Source organism: Elephantulus edwardii, unplaced genomic scaffold (assembly GCF_000299155.1).
Source record: "Elephantulus edwardii isolate Elephantulus edwardi_28Jun2011 unplaced genomic scaffold, EleEdw1.0 scaffold00070, whole genome shotgun sequence".
Taxonomy (NCBI): domain Eukaryota; kingdom Metazoa; phylum Chordata; class Mammalia; order Macroscelidea; family Macroscelididae; genus Elephantulus; species Elephantulus edwardii.
This window is the reverse complement of record NW_006399820.1, coordinates 3,605,006-3,627,523: the sequence shown is the minus strand read 5'-3', so window position 1 is coordinate 3,627,523 and position 22,518 is coordinate 3,605,006. Positions and strand designations below refer to the sequence as shown.

The window sequence follows — 22,518 nt, the reverse complement described above, 5'->3', positions numbered from 1 at the left end:
AGAATACATATGGGGAAAGTAATCTATTTTGAAACCCATATTTTAAAATATTATTTCTCTGTTTAGCACCTTTATGGCAACACTAAAACGTAAAACTTTGTTTTATATGATTGCTTATATACCAAAGGCAAATATTTTTATTTCTGCAAATTCAATTAAAGCTTATCTCTGTATAATTAAGAAATATAGAACATAAATAGATAAAGCATCTGATACTTACATTCCCTTTAGACCTTCTGGATCCTACAATAGGAGGTAATGATGAGGCTTTCTGGCTGAATAAAAAAATGCATTTTAGAAATCTGAACATTATTTATAATTAATACAAAATACAAAGCAACTATCATCACAACACTGAAAGTAACCATATATCTGTGTTTCATAAAAAGTATTAGAAATTTTATAATTTTCACAAGAAACTCACCAGATTTTCCAAATTCTGTTAGAAAAGATTTTAAGTGCTTTCCTATATATGAAATTAATGGATGCTGATATGTACACTTTTAGTTGTTTTGTTGTTATATTGAGTCATGTGTGAATTATAGCAACCTTGTGTACAATAGCTCTGAACTCTGCCCTATCCTGAGCCAATCTCACTGTCTTTGACACACCTACCCCTACTATTCAAGTTCCTGGTTGTCCTCTCTTGCTCTGTCCCTCCACCTTTCCAAGCTTTATGTCCTACTCCAAGGAATGGTCACTCATGACAATCTACCCAAAATATGGGACAGGGCTTCAAATTCCTTGCTCCCAAGGAGTAACTTTATTTTCACCTTGTCCAGGAAAGACTTCTTTGTTCTTTTGGCAGTCCATGGTATGTTCAACACTCTTCTCCTGTACTATAGCTCACAAGTATTGAGTCTTCTTCTATTATTCTTCATTCTTTTCCAAATCTTTGATGGATATAAAGTAATTGTGAATACCATGACTTGAATCAGGCACACCTTAGTCTCTAGACTGATATTGTTGCTCTTCAGCACCAGGATAGGTCTCTGACAGTACATTTTCCTAAGGCAAATCACCTTCTGATTTCCTGACTGCCAGTACCAACAGTGTTGATTATGGAACCATGTAAGCTGAAATGATCAAAAGCCTCAATATATCTTCATCTATGATACTGCTACCAATTGGCCCAGGAGTAAGAATCTTTGTTTTCTTCATGTTGAGTTTCAATCCAAATTGACCTTGTATAGAAAGCACCTCAGTCCTCCTCAGTTTTAAAAAGCAAGGAGTGTCATCTGCATATTGAAGGTTGTTGATGAGTCTTCCTCTAATTTTGATGCCACATTCTTCCTCATAAAGTCCAACCTCCCAAATGATCTATTCTACATATAGCTCTGAAAAGTATGGATACAGTATGCATCTCTGATGTACACCTTTCCTGATTTTGAACCATGCAGTGTTTCCTTGCTCTGTTCAGATGACTGCATCCTGGTAAAAGTATAGGCTTTGCATGAGCACAATAAGGTGTTCTGGGATTTCCATTCTTTTCAAGGTTATCCTCAGTTTGTTGTAATCTGCACAGTCACATGACTGTGCCTAGTCAATGAAGCACAGATAGATATTTCTCTGGTAAAATCTGCTTTCAGCTAAGATCCATCTAAAATTGGTTATAATGTCCCTAGTGCCATTGCCTCTTCTAATTGCAGCATACATCTCTGGCAATTCTCTGTTGTTGATGTACTGATACAGTGATTTTTTTTTATAATCATCAGCAAGAATTTGCTTGCATGTGATACGAGTGATAATTGCTTGATCATTCCCACACACTTGTCAGATCACTTTTTTTTTGAGGTGGAAATAAATATGGATCTCTTCCCGGCAGTTGGACCAGTAGTTGTCCCCCAGAGTTTTTGTCACAACATGGTGAGCACATCCAGGGCTGTATCTGTTTGTTAAAATATGCTAATTACTATTCCGTCAATTCCTGAGGCTTTGTTTTTCCGCGAATTCCTTCAGAGCAACTTGAATTTTCTCATTAATCACCATTGCCTGTTGATCATATGTTGAATCTTGAAATTCTTCTATGCCAATTCTTTTTGGTATGTGTACTTCTTCCATTTTCTTTTGATGCTTCCTTATCATTCCATATTCTGTCCACAGAATCCTTAAGTATTGCAACTTAGGCCTGAATTTGTTCTTCAGTTCCTTCAGCTTAGAAATACAGAGATCTTGCCTCCCGCCACCATATTGGTCTCTTTCCATAAGGAAGATCACCAACATCCAAAATCCTGTCAGAACATCACCTGCAACTAGTACAAGAATAAACTGAAGGCAATTCAACTGAACTGTCTCACAGAGTAGAGAAGAAAAGTATTTTGGCATTGAACACTGCTGTGTAGGTATATCATGTGGAATTTCTTAAAGTAAAGAAGATGTGGTCAGGTGTACCCATGATTTCTAGAGGGCAACATTCATCAAACATCTGGAAAACCAGCGGGGGGAGCACCAATATACAGGCCTTTTGCATAATATTCCCATATCCTGGGATATTATATAGTTACAACAACCTAACATCTACTAAGAAAAGATTCACATAATGTAAAAAAAAAGTAGCCATTTACACCACAATAAGATAAAGATAAATAATCCAATAGAAAAATGGGCACAGGATATGAACAGACACTTCACCAAAGAAGACATTTAGATGGCTAACAAGCACATGAAGAAATGTTCAAAATCCCTAGCTCTAAGACAGATGCAAACTAAAACAACTATGAGATGTCATCTCACCCCAGACAAAATAGCAAAATTTAACAGAACAGCAAGCAACAAATGCTACCGAGGTTGTGGAGAAACAGGAACCCTTATTTACTGTTGGTGGGAGTGTAAAATGGTGCAACCCCTGTGGAAGGCAGTGTGGCGCTTTCTCAAAAAGTTGCAAATAGAGATACCGTTTGACCCAGCAATTCCACTACTGGGAATATACCCCAGAGAGACCATAACTGACATCAAAGCAGATATATAGACACCCATGTTTATTGCTGCTTGGTTCACAATAGCAAGAAGTTTGAAACAACCTAAGTGCCCATCAACAAACAAATGGATAGAGAAGCTGTGGTATAGTCACACAATGGAATACTATGCTGAATTGAATTCTCACAGACATATAACCCTTGAACAGATCCATCACAAAAGAAGAAATTGAACAGATCATAAAAATATTTCCACTTAAGAAAATTATAGACCAGGTGGCTTCACAGCTGAATTGTACCAAACACTCAGAGAATATCTGTCACCAATTCTACTTTAAGTATTAAAAAAAAATAAAAAGATGGAACACTCTCAGAGTCATCCTATGAAGCAAGGATAGCTCTAATGCCAAAACCAGCCAAACATAATATCAAGAAAGCAAAATATGGACCAATAGCTCTCTTGAATATAGACACAAAAGTCCTAGCCAATAGAGTCCAAAAGCACACCAAAAAATTAATTCATCATGGTCGAGTGGTATTCATAACAGGTATGCAAGAATGGTTCAATATAAGAAAAACAATCAACATAATTCACCACATTGTTCACATTGTTGTTATGTTGTTAGGTGCCGTCGAGTCACTTGTGACTTATAGTGACCCTATGTACAACAGCCCTAAACCCTGCTCTATCCTGTGTCCATCGCACTGCCTCTGACACACCCATCCTGATTTACCTGGTTTACTGAAGAAAACCTAGAATTCAACTTATCCAGGGAATAAGAGATTTACACGATACAAATTATAAAACATTTCTATAAGAAAGTAAGAGAATTACAAACATTGAAAGACATCTGTGTTCATAGTGATTCTGCATACTTGTTATATGATATTGAGTTGCTTGAGACTAACAGCGACCCTGTGTACACCAGACCTAAACCCTGCTGTATCCTGTACCAAACGTATTGTCTCTGACACACCTACTCCCATTACCCCAGTCACTGAATCAATCCATCTCATTGAAGGTCTTCCTCTCTTGCACTGTCTCTCCACCCTCCTAAGCACAACGTCCTTCTCCAAGTAGTGGTCCTGCCTTGCAACATGTACAGAGTATGTCAGATGAAGCCCCAGAATCATCGCCTCCAAGGAGAAGCCTGGGATCACCCTCTCTATGATGAACCAGTTTGTTCTCCTAGTAGTCCATGGTATGTTCAATATTATTCTCCAGCACCACAGCTCAAAGGCATCAATTATCCTATCATTCCTAGTAATTGTCCAGCTCTCTGATGCATAGCAAGTAATTGCAAAGTCTATGGCCTGGATCAGGCATACTTTACTTTCCAGACTGACATCATTGCTCTTCAATATTTTGGAGCAGTCTCTGACAGGAGACTTTTCCAATGCAATTCAACTTTTAATTTCATGGATGCTGGTACCAAGAGTGTTGATTGTGGAGCCAAGCAAACAGAAGCTGTCAACAATCTCAATCTCATCACCATCCATTATGATGCTTCCAATCATCCCAGTGATGAGAATCTTTGTTTTCTTGATGCAGAACTTCAATCTATATTTACGGCTGCAGTCCTTGACCTTCTGCAGCAAGTCCTTCATGGTCTCCTCAGTTTCAGCAAGAAGAGTTGTGTCATCTGCATAACACAGATTGTTGATGAGTCTACCTCCAATCCTGAAGCCACATTTCTCCTCATAGAGCCCAGCCTCCCAGATAATCTGTTCTGAATATAGATTGAAAAGGTATAGAGATAGGATGCATCCCTGACATACACCCTTCCCAATTTTGAACCATGAAATGTTTCCTTGCTCTGTTCTGACGACTACTTCCTGGTCCAAGAATAGGCTTCACATAAGCACAATCAAGTGTTTTGGGATTACCATTCTTAGTCTTTGAAAACACAGATAACAAGATCATTCTGAAATAAAATACCTTCCTACACTTGTTTTCTAGATTTTAAGTTTTAGGACCACAGTCAATTAACAATTCTGTTAAGTCGCATAAATTTCACAGAAATCAGAATTATAATCTTATGAAGTAGTAGTGTATAGGGGCTTAAATGTTTTCCAAGAGACACCTAAGACTTAATTATGCCAGAAAGAAGACAGTAAGAAGTCAACCAAGATGACACAAGTAGCCAGGAGCTACAAGTAGGCAGGAGATACAATCTAACTTCACTTACCTTGAGAGCAGAACTGGATGGTCCCTAACTATCACCAATGACTATTCTATTTGAAATCACAGTAGTTGGTTCCAGATAGAAAGGAGAGAAAAAATGGAGCAGAATTCATATTTTTTAAACAAACAAACTTAAGTAAGACAAGCTGAAATAGTAGGGAACAGAGAATTCTCTGGGACTGTCAACCTGTGATACCCTTTAAACTTAGAACCAAGCCAATTTTCTGATACTAACTTTTAGCAATAAAACTTTTTTTGGCAAATGAGCACACAAACATAATGAATTGTAAATATAAGAACAATGTCCTGCTGAAGACCACAAGATCAACAGTTACTCAAAAGCAAAGATAAAAAGATGATAATAGGTAAACTAGAGTAGTAAAAAGGGAGCAAACAAAATGCAGTTAAAGAAAGGGTTATCTGTGACAAATGTAATGAAATAATCTGTGAGAAAATTATCAGATAGGAACGTAACTTGCCGTGTAAACTTTCATCAAAAAATATTATTTTTTAAAAAATGGGGAAAATTACATATATCATGGATCAATGGAGAACAAATTATTGACTTTCTGCAAGTATTACATCTCTCACCAAACAATGACAGAATGTTGGTTCCAAAATCCCAGTGACTATAGTTTGCATCAAAGTCATTGCCATGGTGACCATAGTTTGCATCTAAGTCATAGCCATGGAATCAGAATGGACTTAACTTCCAGTGGATCTTCAGAGGCTATAAATTATACAGGATGAGGTTGTCCATCATTCTCCTGTGAAACTTGGTGAATTTGAACTACCTCTGGGTTAGCAACACAACTTCCTGAAATTCAGCAGAAATTAACTGCAGGATATAAAGAGTGAGCCCAGAACTCTGCATCCACCAGGAGACAGAGCCCCTCATCATACCTCCACCGTGATGGACTAGGCTGAAATAAAGCATCTTTCCCAAATAGATGACACTTTAAAGAGAAGTTTTCACAATTTACTGTATGTCCTTAAAAATCATAGTATCTAAATGTACTTTTGGTGCTTCTATTTACATATGTACCATTATACTGTTTTAAGACCGCAGAGTCATAAAAGAGTAGGAAATAGCATGTGTTTAGTTGATTATTTTTGTGTGTTCTTATCTGAACCACCTGAAAAAATAATTTGGTTTAGCTAAACAATACTATTACAACTTTTCATAACATATGTTCTATGGGAGCACAAAGAGAGCTCTGGCAGCCTAGTGGCAAGAAGCTATGTTGCAATCCCAAAAGGTATGGGGTTTGAGGCCACCAGCTACTCTGCAGAAGGGTGCGCAATCTCCTCCTGTGTGATTATTTGCCTCTGAAAACCCACCAGAGGGTCAGCTCTGGGTCAGTTCTGACTCTGTGGTACTCAACAACAAGAATGGGAACACAGTGTTTTCTGTCTCCCTTTCATAAGAATAAATCTCTATAGTTATTGTAGATGGTGTTTGTACTAAAAATATATCATTTTTCATAAATTCTCTGTCATAAGATGACAGATATTCAAGGAGTCTTAAAACTAGCCATTGTCACCAAAAAAAGATTATAATAACCTACTTTACAGAAAGTTGTACTATTTGGAAAAGACTCAGTTCAAAACCCAACTGAAATGCAAAAGATCCAATTTGATTTCAACCAATAGCTGGATCATGAAGAGTAGAAAAGAAAAAACACTTACCCATAAGGCCTTCTGATTGTTGACTTGTCAAAAAGTAATTCGCTATAAGGCATTTTCTTAAACTTATCTCTGCCAACAGCTACATAAAACTGCCCATTCTCTAATTCTGAGCCACTTTCAACAAGTTTTCCTTCTAAAGTATAAAGTCTGTAAAAAAAAAAAATTTGAAAAAGTATTAATGCCAACAATTAGAATCTTCACCGGTATTTTGTATAGATATTTAAAACTGCGAAGTAAATAAAAGTATTCTGTTCTTAATTTGGTTCAGTTGTTGCTACTCTAATTATTGCATTGTAAATGTCTCAAAGTCTTTACATTCAAATAAATTCCAGTGTAATAATATAAAGCCAGTTAACATCTGTCTGTATAGTATTTCAGGGAGTTCTGGTGGCCAAGTGGCAAAAAGCTGTGCTGAAATCCTGAAGGCACCAGTTTGAGGGCCACCAGCCGTTCCATGGGAGAAGGACGGGCAATCTCCTCCCGTGCAATTAACTGCCTCTGAAAACTCACCAGAGAGTCAACTATGGGTCAGTTCCAATTCAACCATAAACAACAATAGAGTTTCACTCCAATGAGCTGATTATGGAATATAAGAATCCTTATAGGGATGGCAAAGTGGTTAAAGTGCTTGATTGCTAACTTAAAGGTTGGTGGTTTGAAACCATGGAAGATAAAGGCAAACTGCTTTTGTAGAAACTAAGACTTTGTCCTAAAAGGATCACTTTATGAGTTAGAATCAACTGGAAAATGAGAAATTTTTTTTTTATTATTGTCACACTAAATTTTTAGATGGAAAAACATTGACTTTTACAGTTTTGGGTGCATTACATAAAGCTCGGCTTCTGTTGAAGACTGATCCTTCTATTTATGTTTTGTGAGTACTTTAAAAAATGCTTCCTTCACTTGTTTATTAGGCTACCAAAGCCTCTAACCACTTCCTGTGCCAGAAGAGGCTGCAGCAAAAATATTACATCCAAACAAACACAGATCTGGGTCAGGAAAAAAGAGGTGAGAGGGCAGGAGAGGAAAGAAGCCATTGCCAGAATTAATGATGTAGAACCACATAGCATTCATGCTTCTTTCTTTTTTTGCCCTCCCTTATAAGCAAGAGTCTGAACATTATATCTTCCAAGAATCAAGGTGATTTCATAAGAACCTCCCTTTACGGTAAAACTGCTGCTCCAAAATACAACTAATGCATAACTTATTAAAAGAACAGTGATGATTTTACTACATGATTTAAAGTGTCTGCTTTTATTTTTTTTTTTTAAGACTAGGGGACAAAGCAGGGTGAAAACTAAAATAGAAAGAGAATGCATATTATTGAAGTTTATAAATAAGAGTAACTAGAAAAACTTGAATGCAATTATTTTAAAAAATCACAAATTTTCTAAATTATATAATAGATATTAATAATGATTACAATGAAGTAATTCATTGCTTTGTTAGTGTTTTTACTTATTTTCTATATGACTGTGTCATTTAGAAAGATGAAGTATAATGAAAACAATCCCTCAGCCAATTCTCTGAAATGTGCTTATAGTTAGTGTGTAGGTAAAAATCCCTTTCCTTTTAACATCTTATTTTTATACCACAAGTCTAAGTATAAACAATTAACTGAGATCTATAATTTTCCTGTTCTAATGTAGACAAGCTATAACTCTGGTGACATGATGCATAAGGAGTTTTACTGCTACCCCAAAGACAATTTGAATCCACCAGCGGCTCCAAGGAAGTAAGACAGATGATCTCATTCCTTTCCTTCTATAGTCTTGGAAACCCACTGAAGGGTCAGTTATAAGTGGTGCCAAATAATGTCAGTGACAGAGACTGATGGAGGAATGAAAGGGGGCTACCCCAAAGCACTGTGGAATGTTGAACAGCATTCTTGGTCTGTACCTACTAAATTGTCCCTGGTTATTATAAATAATTATCAGCAGATAATGTAGAAATTAGAAGGATTTTAATCCATGGACTCTTAACTAGTTTAGCTGCTTTCCTCAGCAAATAGGAAGAAGTTATGGGGTAAATTCTAATCCATGAAATTAGCCTTTTTTTCAGTCAATCTAGGTCATGTTGCCCTGCTTTCTTCCTCTGCTTACAAAATAAGTATACATCAGAAAGGGATTAAGCTGCTCTTTAAGAATCTTCTTTGATGTTTTGGTATGCTAATTCAGACACGAGTCAATAATGCTGTTAGGAAAAAACTCACATATTGTTCATGAAAAGCAGCCAAATCTCACTCATATTCAGAATTGCATTTTTCTAAGCATGTTAACTGCTTTAGAAATATATTATTCTATTCTTTCTGTTGTTGGCTTAGTGATAAGGAGTTGTGTTGTCAACACAAAGGCACACTGTTCAAATCCACTACCTGCTCTGTAGGAGATGGATGAGCAATGTCCTCCAATATGATTTACTGTCTCTGAAAAGCCACAGGAGGTTTAGCTATGAGTATATTACAACTCAACAGTATATAACAAGAAAAACAAGGTGTAATATATTATATATATTATTTTATATAATATATAGCATTTATTTTTTATTATTATATTTCATTCTTTGTATTTTACTTGCATACTTTTATTTGCACAGAGGTTTGAGCAGCTAACCCAATGGCCATGAATCTCTGGTGGTTTGAATCTATCAATAGCTCTAAGGGAGAAAGATGGGCATTCCCCTCTTGTGTAGTAAACATTATCAAAAACTCACTAGAGGGTTAACTATGAGTCATTTCCATCTCAAAGGCAATGAGTTAACATGAAGCATAAATTTTCTGTATGGATATACAACTGAATAGATATAATAGAGTTTATAATTTTGTATATGTGCTTTGTATGTTTAATACTATTTATATCTATATTGGTTTCTAGCAGCCTAGTGAATAAAGCCTAGTGGTACTGTTAACTCAATGGCAAGACTTTTTTTTTAACTCCACTAGTTTCTCTTAGAAGAATGGGAATCCTAGAATACTTGATTGTACTTGGGTGAAACCTATACTTGGACCAGGAGGCAATAGTCAGAACAAAGCAAGGAAACACTGCATGGATCAAAATTGGGAAGGATATACACCAGGGATGTGTCCTATCTCCGTAACTTTTCAATTTGTATGTGCAACAGATTATCCAGGAGGCTGGACTCTATGAGGAGACATGAGGCATCAGGATTGGAGGTAAACACATCAACAATCTGCATTATGCAAATGACACTACCCTGATTGCTGAAACTGAGGAAGACCTGAAATGTTTGCTTCAGAAGGTCAAGGACTACAGCCTTCAATATGGATTGAAGTTCAACATCAAGAAAACAAAGATTCTCACCACTGGGCCAACAGGCAGCATCATGATAGATGGTGACGAGATTGAGATTGTTGACAGCTTCTGTTTGCTTGGCTCTGCAATCAACACTCTTGGTACCAGCAGCCAGGAAATTAAAAGTTGAATTGCTTTGGAAAAGTCTGCTGTCAGAGACCTCTCTAAAATACTGAAGAGCAATGATGTCAATCTGGAGACAAAAGTGTGCCTGATCCAGGCCATAGCCTTTGCAATTACTTGCTATGCATCAGAAAGCTGGACAACTAGAGATGATAGTAGGAGAATTGTTGCCTTTGAACTTTGATGCTGGAGAAGAGTATTGAATGGACTGCTAGGAGAAAAACAGGTTCTTGGTAGAGAGGGTGAGACCAGGCTTCTTCTTGGAGGTAAGAATTCTGAAGCTTCATCTGACATACTTTGGACATGATGCAAGGAGGGACCAGTCCTTGGAAAGGGATGTTTTGCTTGGGAGAGTTGAGGGAGAGTGGTGGGAGAGTGCAAGAAAGAAAGACCCTTGATGAGATGGATCGATTTAGTGACTAGGGTAACAAGGGTAGGTGTATCAGAGACAATAGAAACAATACTTTTGGCACAGGATAGAGCAGGGTTTAGGGCTGCAGTACATAGGATCGCTATGAGTCTCAGGTGACTTGATGGCACATAACAACAGTTGCTCTTGTGGGAGAAAGATGGGCAATCTTCTCTTATGCAATCTTCAGTTCCAACTCAACAGTGATGAATAATTTGTTTGTTGTACGTGTGTATAAAAAGACCAATCCATATATCATTGTATGTATAAATATCACTAACCGCTTTTACTCCTAACACCAACATAAAATCTAGGAAGATAAAAAATTTAAATGAAATTTTAAAGTATAAGATGAAAACATGGGAGAATACATCTATAATATCAGAGCAATAAAGACTTGAACTCATTATAAAATTTAACAACCCTAATGGAAAACTGATTAATGTGACTGCTTCAAAATTCAAAATATCAGCTTGTAAAGAAGAAATAGTATTAAGAAAACTAACTTAAAGTGTACTTAAAACTAAGATAAGTCAATCTCCTAAATATGTGAAGAATGGTTATAAATCAGTAAGACAGTATGCAAAAGCTATGACAAAGTATAAACAGAATAAAATAAATTAAATCTGTGACATTTACAAAGAATAGCTTAATAGTTAAGAGAATAGCTTCTACAGTTAGGTTGCTTGCTAGGCAATTCCAGCATTGCTACTCATTATGTGTATAATCATGGGCAAGTAAATTTCCCTCTCTGTGTTTCATGACCATTAAAAATGATGAGAAACAGTAACTAGGGTAATGGGGGTAGAAGTGTCGGAGTCAGTGAGACTGGCTCAGGATAGGGCAGGCTTCAGAGCTGTTATACATAAGGTCACTATGAGTCATAGGTGACTCAATGGCATATAACAATAGTCTTATACCATTATTTTGCTGATTAAATAAGTTTGCATGGAAACAACTTGAAATTATACGTGAAACAGAGACAATTAGATTTTGTTATTACATCAACAGAGAACTGCCTGAAGTACAAGCTGGATTTAGAAGAGGCCGTGGCACTAGGGATATTATAGTTGATGTCAGATCTGATATCCTATTTTATGCAAAATGAGTGCAATTTTTAAAGCACTCTTTATATATGAGATAATGAATAAACAAACACCCTCAGATGAAATTCTTCATTAATGGGCCAGTAGGCAATATTATGATAGATAGAAAATTGAAGTTGTCAGTGATGTAATATTGCTTGGATCCACAAACAGCATCATTGGCACAGTTGTTGTTGTTAGGTGCCACTGAGTTGAGTATGACTCATAGCGGCCCTTTAAACAAAAAAATATGAACTCTGTGTCATCCTTATGATCTCCTACACACATGCATTCGTTGCTAAAGTCACTGTGTTAATCTTTCTTGTCAAGGGTCTTCTCTTTTGCTGATCATCCACCTTTCTAAACATAATGTCCCTCTCCAAGGAATAATCTTAACCTAACAGCATGCCCCAAACCATCCTTGCCTCTAAGGAGCACCCTGCCTGTATTTTCTCCAAGAAACATTTGTTTGTTCTCTTGGCAGTCTTTGGGGTATTCAGTACTCTTTTTCAACACCACAACGCAAAGACATCAATTCTTCTGTAATGCTTATTCACTACCCAGGTCTCAGATGCATAGCCAACGACTGAAAAAGGCCATCACCTGAATCAGATGCACCTTAGTCTTCAAATTTATATCATTGATCCTCAGAAATGTAGATTGGTCCCTCACAACAGACTTGCCTAATGCAATACATCTCCTGATCACCTGACTGCTGGTACCAAGGATACCAATCTTTTCTCCTTTTATCATTATTTTGCCTTGTGGTCATTGGCACTAGCAATTAAGAAATCAAATGACATCTTGCATTGGGTAAAATTTCTGTCAAAGACCTTTCTAGGGTGTTAAGTAGCACAATGGCAGAGTAAAGACGCACTTGATTCAAGCCATGGTCTTTTCAATTACTTGTTATGCATCTAAAGTTAGACAATAACTAAGGATAACAGAAGAATCAATGCCTTTGAGTAATGGCGTTAGGAAAAAGTACTGAATACCCTTTGGACTTCCAAAAGAACAAACCTTGGAGAAAGTACAGGAAGGGCATTCCTTAGAGGCAAGGATGGTGAAGCTTCATCTCACATAGTTTGGGTATATTTTTAGGAGGTGCTTATCCCTGAGAAGGACATCATGCTTAGAAAGGCAGACGGTCAATGACAGAAAGAAAGATCCTCAACAAGATGGATTGACACAATGAGTGTAAAAACATGTTCAAGTATATCAAAAACAATGAGGATAGCCCAAAACAGAGTAAGACTCATATCCATTGTTCTTTGAAGATTCAACAACATGTAACAACAATAGACATTTTAAATGATAATGTGAATAATACAATCTCATTGGAAGACAAGTAGAAAAATTTATCGTATTTTAAGCTGCATATAATACATCCTGACACAGCATTCAATTTCTAGATTATCACCTCCTGATAAACTTTACATACAAAAACATAAACATGTAATGGGAAAAGATTAAAACTTTCCTAAATTTCCATCAAAAGGAGGTGGTTAAAACAAATTAGGTGCAAACAAAAAATTAAATGCTATATGATGTTGTTAGGTCCCAGCAACCTTATGAACAACAGACCTGAACTTTGCCCAATTCTACAATATCTTCACAATCTCTGCCATGCGAGTGCTCATTGTTAAAATTAGTATCAATCTATCTCATTGAATGTCATCATCTCTTTTGCTGACCCTTGACCTTTTCTAGCATGATTTATGTTTCTAAGGACTGGTCCATTTTGATAATATGCTCAAGGTACGTGAGACAAAGTTTCATGCTCATGCTTCTAAGGTGCACCCTAGATATGCTTCCCTCCAGGACAGATTTCCTTTTCCTTTAGGCAGTCTATGAAATATTCTGTATTCCCACACCATACTTCAGAGATACCGATTCTTCTTTTGTCATTATCAAATTTTCCAATGCATACCAAGCTGTTGAAAATATAGCCTGGATAAGGCACACCAAAGTCTTTAAAGTGAAATCTTGGCTCTTTATTATTTAAAAAATCCCATTTTTTTTTCTTTACTGCTGTTGCCATCGGAATTGATAGTGAATCCAAGTAAAAGGAAATTCTTGACAATTTCAATCTTATCTCCGTTTATCATGACATTGCCTGCCTATCAGTCCAGTGGTGTGGATTTTTTTTTTTTGAGGTTGAGATAGAATTTATTTTGAATGTTATAATCCTTGATCTTCTTAAATAAGTTTCTCAAGTCTTCTTCACTTTTGGCAAGGAAAGTTGTGTCATCTGTTTAAAATAGAATGTTGCATAGCCATTATAATCATACAGAACCATTAGTATTAAGATTAATCTCCAAGATGTGTTATTATAAGGAAAAAGTATGGTGTTATAGGAAAAATTAATGCTTTGCCAATTCGATTTTAACAAATCAAATGTATGTGAATGTATATGCTTAGATTTCTTTTGGAATAATATCAAAAAAGTACTACAGGAAGGGTTGCAGGGCCTGGGATTGAAGAAATACTTTTTTCTGCCCTATGTGAGTTTTGGTTTTTTGTGGGTTTGTTTGTTTGTTTTTGTACCACAGGCAAATATTCCAACTGAAATGCCAAATAATATTTAAAATCCCTATACCTATGAAAGTGATATTAATTATTATTGATACTAATTACTGATACTAATATATATATGAAAATACATATAACTGAAAGACATCATGTAGTCTATATGTATATGTTGTATTCTGAGTCAGAACTGGCTCATAACTGACCCACCAGCATATGTTCAGAGACAATAAAGCACATACTTTGTATTTTTATTGCTTCTATTTGATTGCCTATATTTCTGTCATGGAGCAGCTGGTGGATTTGAACTGTGTGCCTTTGGGTGAGCAGTACAATTCCTTACCCTAAGTAATATATATACATATATATTATATATACAAACCCAATGCTGTTGAATCAATTATGACTCATAGTAACCATAGTAATTCTCCATCTTCTTTTCCAGAGAGAAGGGGGAATATTGACACTCTTTGTCCTGCGGACTAGATGACGGATTTGTATGGCTAACCTTTTGTCAAGCAACGCAATACACAATGCACTAAACCACCAGAACTCTGTACTCTGTGAGTGTGTGTGTTTTCTAAAAAATACACATGTATGCAAAATTGTTGTTATTGTTGTGAAGCACCATTGAGTCAAAACAGACCCACAGCTGGTTTTCAGAGACAATAAATCACACAGGAGGAGACTGCTATTTTTTTTCTCCCACAGAGCAGTTGGTGGATTTGAACCATGTATCTTTGCATTGACAATGCAATTCCTTTTCACTAAGCCACCAGAGATCTCTGTATATAAAACAGATATGATTGTCAGAGTATAAATGTGCTCCACAGAGTTTTCAATGGCTGATTTTTCAAAAGTAAGTTATTTCCAGGTCTTTCTTTGGAGGGACTCCTAGGTAGAACTGAGCTGCCTATATATCAATTAGCAGCTAAGAAGCTGAAAATTTACCCTACCTAGGAATTACATAAGAACTTGAAAGTAGTAATGCACAAGTTGAGTACAATGGAGACTAAGGTGAAGATAGGATTCAAGAACTTAAAAAAAACCACCAAAACCCAAACAACTCTTGGGCAAATTTCAAATATTCTGCATGTATATTGCATAGATAATCTTAATATATTGGTATGTAACCTTCTGACATAAACACAAATAAACAAATTGGGCTTTATAAAGGAATGATATCACAGATTTTATAATTTAAAAGCCTTAATTTTACTATTTTATTGAATTATAGAGCCTTAGAAAAATGCTTTCTATGACTCAAATTTAGATAACCTCACTTAAAATCATCACTCTCTAGTATCTTCCTTAAACATACGAACACTTCCTGGTATCTAGGGTTTTTAATTCCAGGAAAATAGTTTTAACCCCTCAACTAATCATAAATGTCTACTTACACTAAGATCTAAGAAGCTGATGCTCTAAAAACATAAAATCTCAACTAAAAAATTCTAACTCTTGTCCCTTTACTTTAAATCAAAATAATAGTTAATATTTGCTGATCCCTAATGATATTTAAATATCACAATTTATCAAGGACTATTTTAAACTTATTAGATGGATTAGTTCATTGCTTTAAAAAGTCCTTTAGGTATTGTTACATATCTGTTTTACAGATAAGGAAACTGAGGCATAAAGAGTCCGGCTGATGGATTGGAATTCAAATCTAAGAACAAGTGACACTAGAGTTTCCTGGAAATATCTTCAAGCCTCTTTCAAAGCCCATACACTTACAAGATTTTTTTTAATTTTAGCATACCTATGGACGGCCCCACTCCTCAGAGTTATTTTCTCTGTGACCATTTGTAGTACATGATCCCACTGATTCAAGGCTTTTCTTGGGATAAGGAGACGAGACGCTGGGCTTATGAGGTCTCCATTTGCAATCAAGCTGGTGGTGGAAAAAAGCAAAGTAAGCCAGCTGGATCATTTGAAATAGTTATGCCTTTAAGATGTTAAAACAAATCTCAAAGCAAAAGAAAACCACCAAGTCAATTTCAACTCCAAACTTAAACTTCAACTTACAAGATGGTGCAGGGCTCCTGGAGCGGTTTTCTAAAGCGAGCTGACACATTGATCCTGCTATGGATTACTGGCTTTACCTGTGAAAGCAAAGCAAAGAAAAATAAATCATTGAACTGATATTTTTTTTCTATGATAGAAAAACTGACCAGAAACTGACTGAGACCTGCTGTGTTTCTGTTAAAACATGTTTTCCCTCAACACTTGTATGACACTTTCAATTCACTCTATCAATATTATATAACTTTAACAACACTCTCAGACAAAAAAGTAAAATTTCACTCAAGCCCTGAGCATACTGTTCCTGATCTGTAATAAAGAAAGCAGTTGGGGTACTAATTCTAGATCAACTTTTAAACAATACTTTCTGTAAAACCAGATAAAATAATCCCATAAAATCTCAAATTCTGAATTGCCCTCCTGCTCCAGTCACAAAATACTATGTTTGAGTCCTCTCTTCTCTCATTCTTGTTACACTTATTTTTCAGGGTCTCCACCACTCTAATCTCACACAGCTGATACGTCATTTTTTTTATCTTGTCTTCACTTCTTTCCACTTCCATTCATCAGCCACACTCCCTTTAACAGTCTCAGTCTCTGTACCTCCCGTGAATCTGCCTGGTTCTGATGACCTCTCCCTCTTCTTTTTGCTTTCACAGCCCAGGCTGCTACTTGAGAGAACTCCATAGCCTAACTAAGACTTTTCACCTGAGAGAAAGCTCTGGGTACCCGCTAATCCTCAGTACTGTTCAGCCGTCCTGCTCCTCCCAAGCCACCTATGTTTTCCACAGGGAATAAACCCTGGGCTGATCCTTAGAGACAAGGATGTTGAAACTTTGTCTCATATTCTTCGAGCATGTTGTCAAGGAAGGGCCAGTCCTTGAAAAAACACATTATATTGGGAAATGTAGAGGGTCAGCAAAAGAGAGGATGACCTTCAGCAAAATGGATAGACACAAGGTTTGCAATAATGGGCATAAGCATGGGCTAGTGTAGGATGGAACAAGGTTTTGATCTGCTGTTCATAGATTGCTGTGAGTTGTAATCATCTCAACAGCATCTAATAATAATAATCCAAGGTATAAAAATTGTTCTATTATCATGGTGGGTTATGAGTTGGGCTACTAGAATTCGCCAGTCCTGAATCTACTAGCTTTGAATATACTAAAACATATTGCTTTTTTTCTCTTGACAGTCTGTGGTATACTCAACAGCATATGTCAAATAATCACAATATATAGTAAAATAATTTAACATACACTAATATTTTGTCACGTAATAAGTTATTTACAATTTCTAAATATAATTGATAGTGTTACGATAGATTTCTTTACAAATAAATATTTGAACATATGTACCTGTAGCATAAACTATTGGAATTGGAGATTTGCTGAAATAAAAGGTAAATCATTTTTAGTGTCTTGCAACCATATTTATGGTTTATTCCAAGTCTGTCATCCAACAGCATAAAAACCCGAGTTAGATATACAAGGAAAGCAGTTCTCAGGCTAAGGTTGTAGTTTATCATATCCCTGTACAACTATAAATCCCTGTGGGAATTTCTTAAATTATTTGCTTACTGTTCAGGCTCAATATCATTTAAATAAGAGTGAATCTTTACCCATGCAAAGAGTAGACAATTTTTAATTTTACTAGTTATTACTAAGTTGCTAAAATCCTCACATGTTGCTATCTTTTTTGATCTTTGCCAAGGGGTGGGGAGGGAAGTCATTACACTTTCAATTTGCATTATTTTGTTAAAAGTAAGTTATATTTGATCTATTCATGATACTTTTGTCATAAGCAGTTTTGTAGTTTATACCACATTTTTCCATTAGTGTGATGATGTTTTTTCATTTATTTGAAGGAATTATTTATATATTAAAAGGGTACCACCTGGTTTATGTTATAATTTTTCACAATTTGTGTCTATTTTTTTACTTTGTTATTTACTTTGTATGAAGCAGAACTTGTCATTATTTGCTTATAGGAGCAAAATGACTACTAATCCTTTTCATAACTTTCTACTTTATAATTTCAGAGTAAAGTTATTTTTCTATGCATCATAAACCCAAATTCCATAAAAGTAATGATAGGTCTGCAGAGAGAGGAGGACAATGGACTTATAAGGAGAGGAGACTGCAGTTAGGTAAGAGACTCAATCCCAGACCCAATACTTTCAGGTGTTGGGGAGGGAAGAACCTGAAACTCTCTTGGAGAAAGTCTACTCCATTTGGGAATTACTGTTGCAGGGATATCCCAGGGGCCAAAGAGGACTATAGAGTTTGAGACAGGAGGTTGCAATCAGGTGAAAGACTGACTCACTTGTAGAGCTTTCATGCTGAAGTGTCAGAGAGGGAGCTGCTTTTATAGTCTCCCTGGACAGAAACTGCTTAAGTTGGAACACTTGGTCATGTGTCACTCCACAGACAAAAGAAGACAATACACTTTAGGAAAAGAGGCTGCAAGAAGAAAAGATTCCCACAGGGCTGCATTGCAGGCCAAAGAGGACCTGAAGGACTTTAGGAAAGGCAAATTTGGTTATAGCTAAGGCAGTCCTCAGAGGGCAGGTCATGGCAATAAGCAAACAATTTAAAAATGAAGTAAGTCTTTTACCTTAATTGAAACCACGAATAAGAACAAGAGCTGGTTCTTCAAAAGGGTCAATAAAATTGACAAACTATTGGTAAACTTAACAAAAAAAAGAGAAGACACACAAAAACCTTGATTAAGAAATTATAGAAGTGGCATCACAAAAGTACCAGATGAAATTAAATCTATAACATTGGAATACTATGAAAATCTATACTCTGATAAATTTGAAAACTTAAAAGGAAATGGACAAATTCCTTGAAACTAATGCTCTACTCAGATTGACATGAAGAGATTACAACACTTGAATGGACTCTTCACAAATGAAGAAATTGAGCAAGTCATTTTAAAAAAGTCATCAAAATGCTATACAAACCTGTACAAAAGTAATAAAAAGCAAGTCATAAAATGGCTGTACAAAAACCCTATACAAGATGTCCCCATCAAAAAAGTCCTGGAGCAGATGGTTCCATAGCTGAATTCTACCAAACATTCAGAGATTTATCATCATTTCTATTTAAACTATTTTAAAAGTAGAAAAAGGAGAAATACTCTCAGAGACATTCTGTTAAGCAAGCATAACCCAGGCAAAGATGTTATCAAAACAGAAAACTAGAGACAAATATTCTTAATTAATACAGATGCAAAAATGCTTAACAAAATCCTGGCCAAGAAAAGCCAACAGCAAATCAAATAAGTAATTCATCATGACCAAGTGGGATCCATAACATATATGCAAGGATGGTTCAACATAAATTAAAAAATCAATATAACTCATCATAATAACAAAGCAAATAACAAGAACCACTATTATTAATAATTAATGCTACTATTAATTAATATAAAGACCTTCAACAAAATATAACACCCCTTCCTGACTAAAACATTCAGCAAAACAGGAATAGATGGGAATTTCCTCAACACAATGGAAAGTATATATGCAAAGCCAAGAACCCATATCATTCTCAATGAAAAAAGTCTAAAAAGCATTTTTTGTGTGAACAGGGATCAGACAAGGAGTCCACTTCCATCACTTTATTCACTATTGTATTGGAGGTACTTGCTCACTCACTCACTCAGTTACTCTAATGCCCAGCTCTATACAAGATGTTCATAGCACAGCTATGAATCATACTCAGCTTGATGACACCTAACAACAACAACAACACATCTTTACAGAAGTAGATTTACATCCTTTTGTTCTGTGATGTCTTTGAATGCGTTCAAACTGATCGACCTTGGATTCTAGTAGTCAAGGCCTTACAAAAATTTAATATAGCCTTGTATGCCCCTTTACAATACTCAGAACTTCTAGCCCCAGCCTAGGTCACCATCCATTTGCCAAACATTTACTGTTGCTGTCGTCCTCTCTTTTACAGACCCTCCACCCTTCCAAGTATGATATCCTTTTCCAAGGAATATCCTCTCCTAGAAACATGAAAATATTGCCAAACATATGTTTGCATATTTATATTTATATATATAAACCTTTATATACTTACACACATGTATACACAACTTTGCACACACATGTATATACACTTTTCCATATATACACACACACATATACACACCTTTTCATATATAGATACCTTTCATAAATATACACACACCTTTCCATGTATATATATACACACACATATACATACATACCTTTGCATATATACATACTATATATATATATACACCTTTGCATATATATGTGTGTGTGTGTACACACACACCCCTTTTTGCATATATACACACACTTTTTTATATAAATACATATATGTGTGTGTATATATGTATATACATAATCCTTTACACAGACATATACACACATACACATTTGTGTATTTTTATGTCTATATATATATCTTTGCATATATATATGTATATACACACACACACACACAGTTTTGCACATATGTTGTTCTTGTTGTTGATTGTCGTCGAGTCAAATGCGACTCATAGCAACTCTATGAACAAAAGACCTAATGCCTTTCCGTAACTATTGTCAATTTCGAGTTCATAAAGTTTCCAGAGGTTTAGGAAGTGGATGCCATTCCTGCTTCCCAACCTGTTTTACAACTGAAAGCTCCACCAAACACTGTCCATATTGGGAAAACATTCTGGTATTTGATAGCCCAATGGCACAAGGTTCAGCATCACAGCAACCCTGGTTACTTCATAGGGCACATTGACAGAGTGATTTACAAAGTGAAAGAGTGTTCCTTCAGATATAAACAGCACTAGTTTCATTTAGCAGTGGTTAAGTGTCGTCAAGTCAAATATGACTGAGAGTAAGTTTTGCACAAAAAACCTGAACCCTGTTCTATAACTAACATGATTTCTGTAAATAACTCTGTTTTGTAACTAACATCATTTCAGTACATTTATAGAGTTTAGAGAGTTTGAAGAGTTTTGAGTTTGTAGAGTTTCCAGAGGCACTAGTTTAGGAAGTGGATCCCATGGGGTCTTGCTTCCCAGCATAAATCATTCTGGAAGCTCATCCAAATATTGCACATAATGGGTAACCATTGTGGTATTTGACAAGACTATGGAGCAATGTGCAGCATCACAGCAACACCATGTTGTTCAGTTCAGCAAATAGACAAATGATTGCTGTTTCGTTTAAGGAATATTCATTAAAAAAATTAAAAAATTAATAATTAATAAATTCCTCATCTTGAAGGGAAAAGAGCAGTAATAAACATCAGACACAACCCCAAAAACTTCCCACATGTGCACATTGGGACTGCCATCAGATGCAGTTAACAGCCAAAGTCCCAGGTGGAGGTTCCAGGCCCCAGCCAGCCATCCCATCCCCTTTCCTTACAGGGTTTTAACCCATGCCTTTGAGCAGATTTCTACCCTAGGCAAAGGCTCAAGGACACCTGCTCTGTGCATGTATATATACACCTGTGTGTGTGTGTGTGTGTATTAGTTGTTAAGTGCCATCATGTTGAGCATGATTCATAGGAACCCTATCATCATTGCTCTATGTCCATAGAGTTTCCAGAGGCTTGTGGTTTAGGAAGTGGATGCTACTCCTGTTTCCAAACTTGAATCAGTCTGGAAGTTCCACCAAATGCTGTCCTTGATGGGTAACCATTAAGATATTTGACAGATGAGTGGCACAGCGTTCAGCATCACAGCAACCCAAGTTACTTCAGCATAGCAAATTGACAGACCAGCGCTGTACCGCTTAGAAAAATGTTCATCCCAAACACAATTAACCAGGTCCTGGATGACTCTAAACCAAGAGGATTCCAACTCACAGTTCATTGTTGGCTAAATCCAATCAGCTCACATCTGACTGTGAATAGAAGATTACAAAAAACAGAACCGAACAAAATAATCCAAGTCCACACCCAACTCTCACCAAGACCAGACACAATATCTTCCAGAATCCAACTGCTTCTTCACACATAAGCCTCCAAACCTTTTCATACACACACTCTCTCCCTTTTGAATATATATATATATACACACACACTTTTGCATAAATATGCACACCTTTGCATATATATACACACACACCCATATATATACACACACACACCTTTCCATATATACACACCTTTCCATATATACACACCTTTCCATATATACACACCTTTCCATATATACACACCTTTCCATATATACATACCTTTCCATATATACACACCTT

General features: G+C 36.1%; 1 protein-coding gene across 1 annotated transcript in view; it reads right to left on the bottom strand.

The window, feature by feature from the left end:
- DCDC2 (doublecortin domain containing 2) overlaps positions 1-22,518 on the bottom strand; it is a 347,591-nt gene that overhangs the window by 214,724 nt on the left and 110,349 nt on the right. Inside the window, exons 3-6 of the mRNA XM_006888654.1 lie at positions 16,275-16,351; positions 16,009-16,140; positions 6,790-6,936; positions 221-275 (exon numbers count right to left, since the gene is read on the bottom strand). Of these exons, the coding sequence (XP_006888716.1) occupies positions 221-275; positions 6,790-6,936; positions 16,009-16,140; positions 16,275-16,351 (411 nt within the window). The remainder of the gene's footprint in view (positions 1-220; positions 276-6,789; positions 6,937-16,008; positions 16,141-16,274; positions 16,352-22,518) is intronic.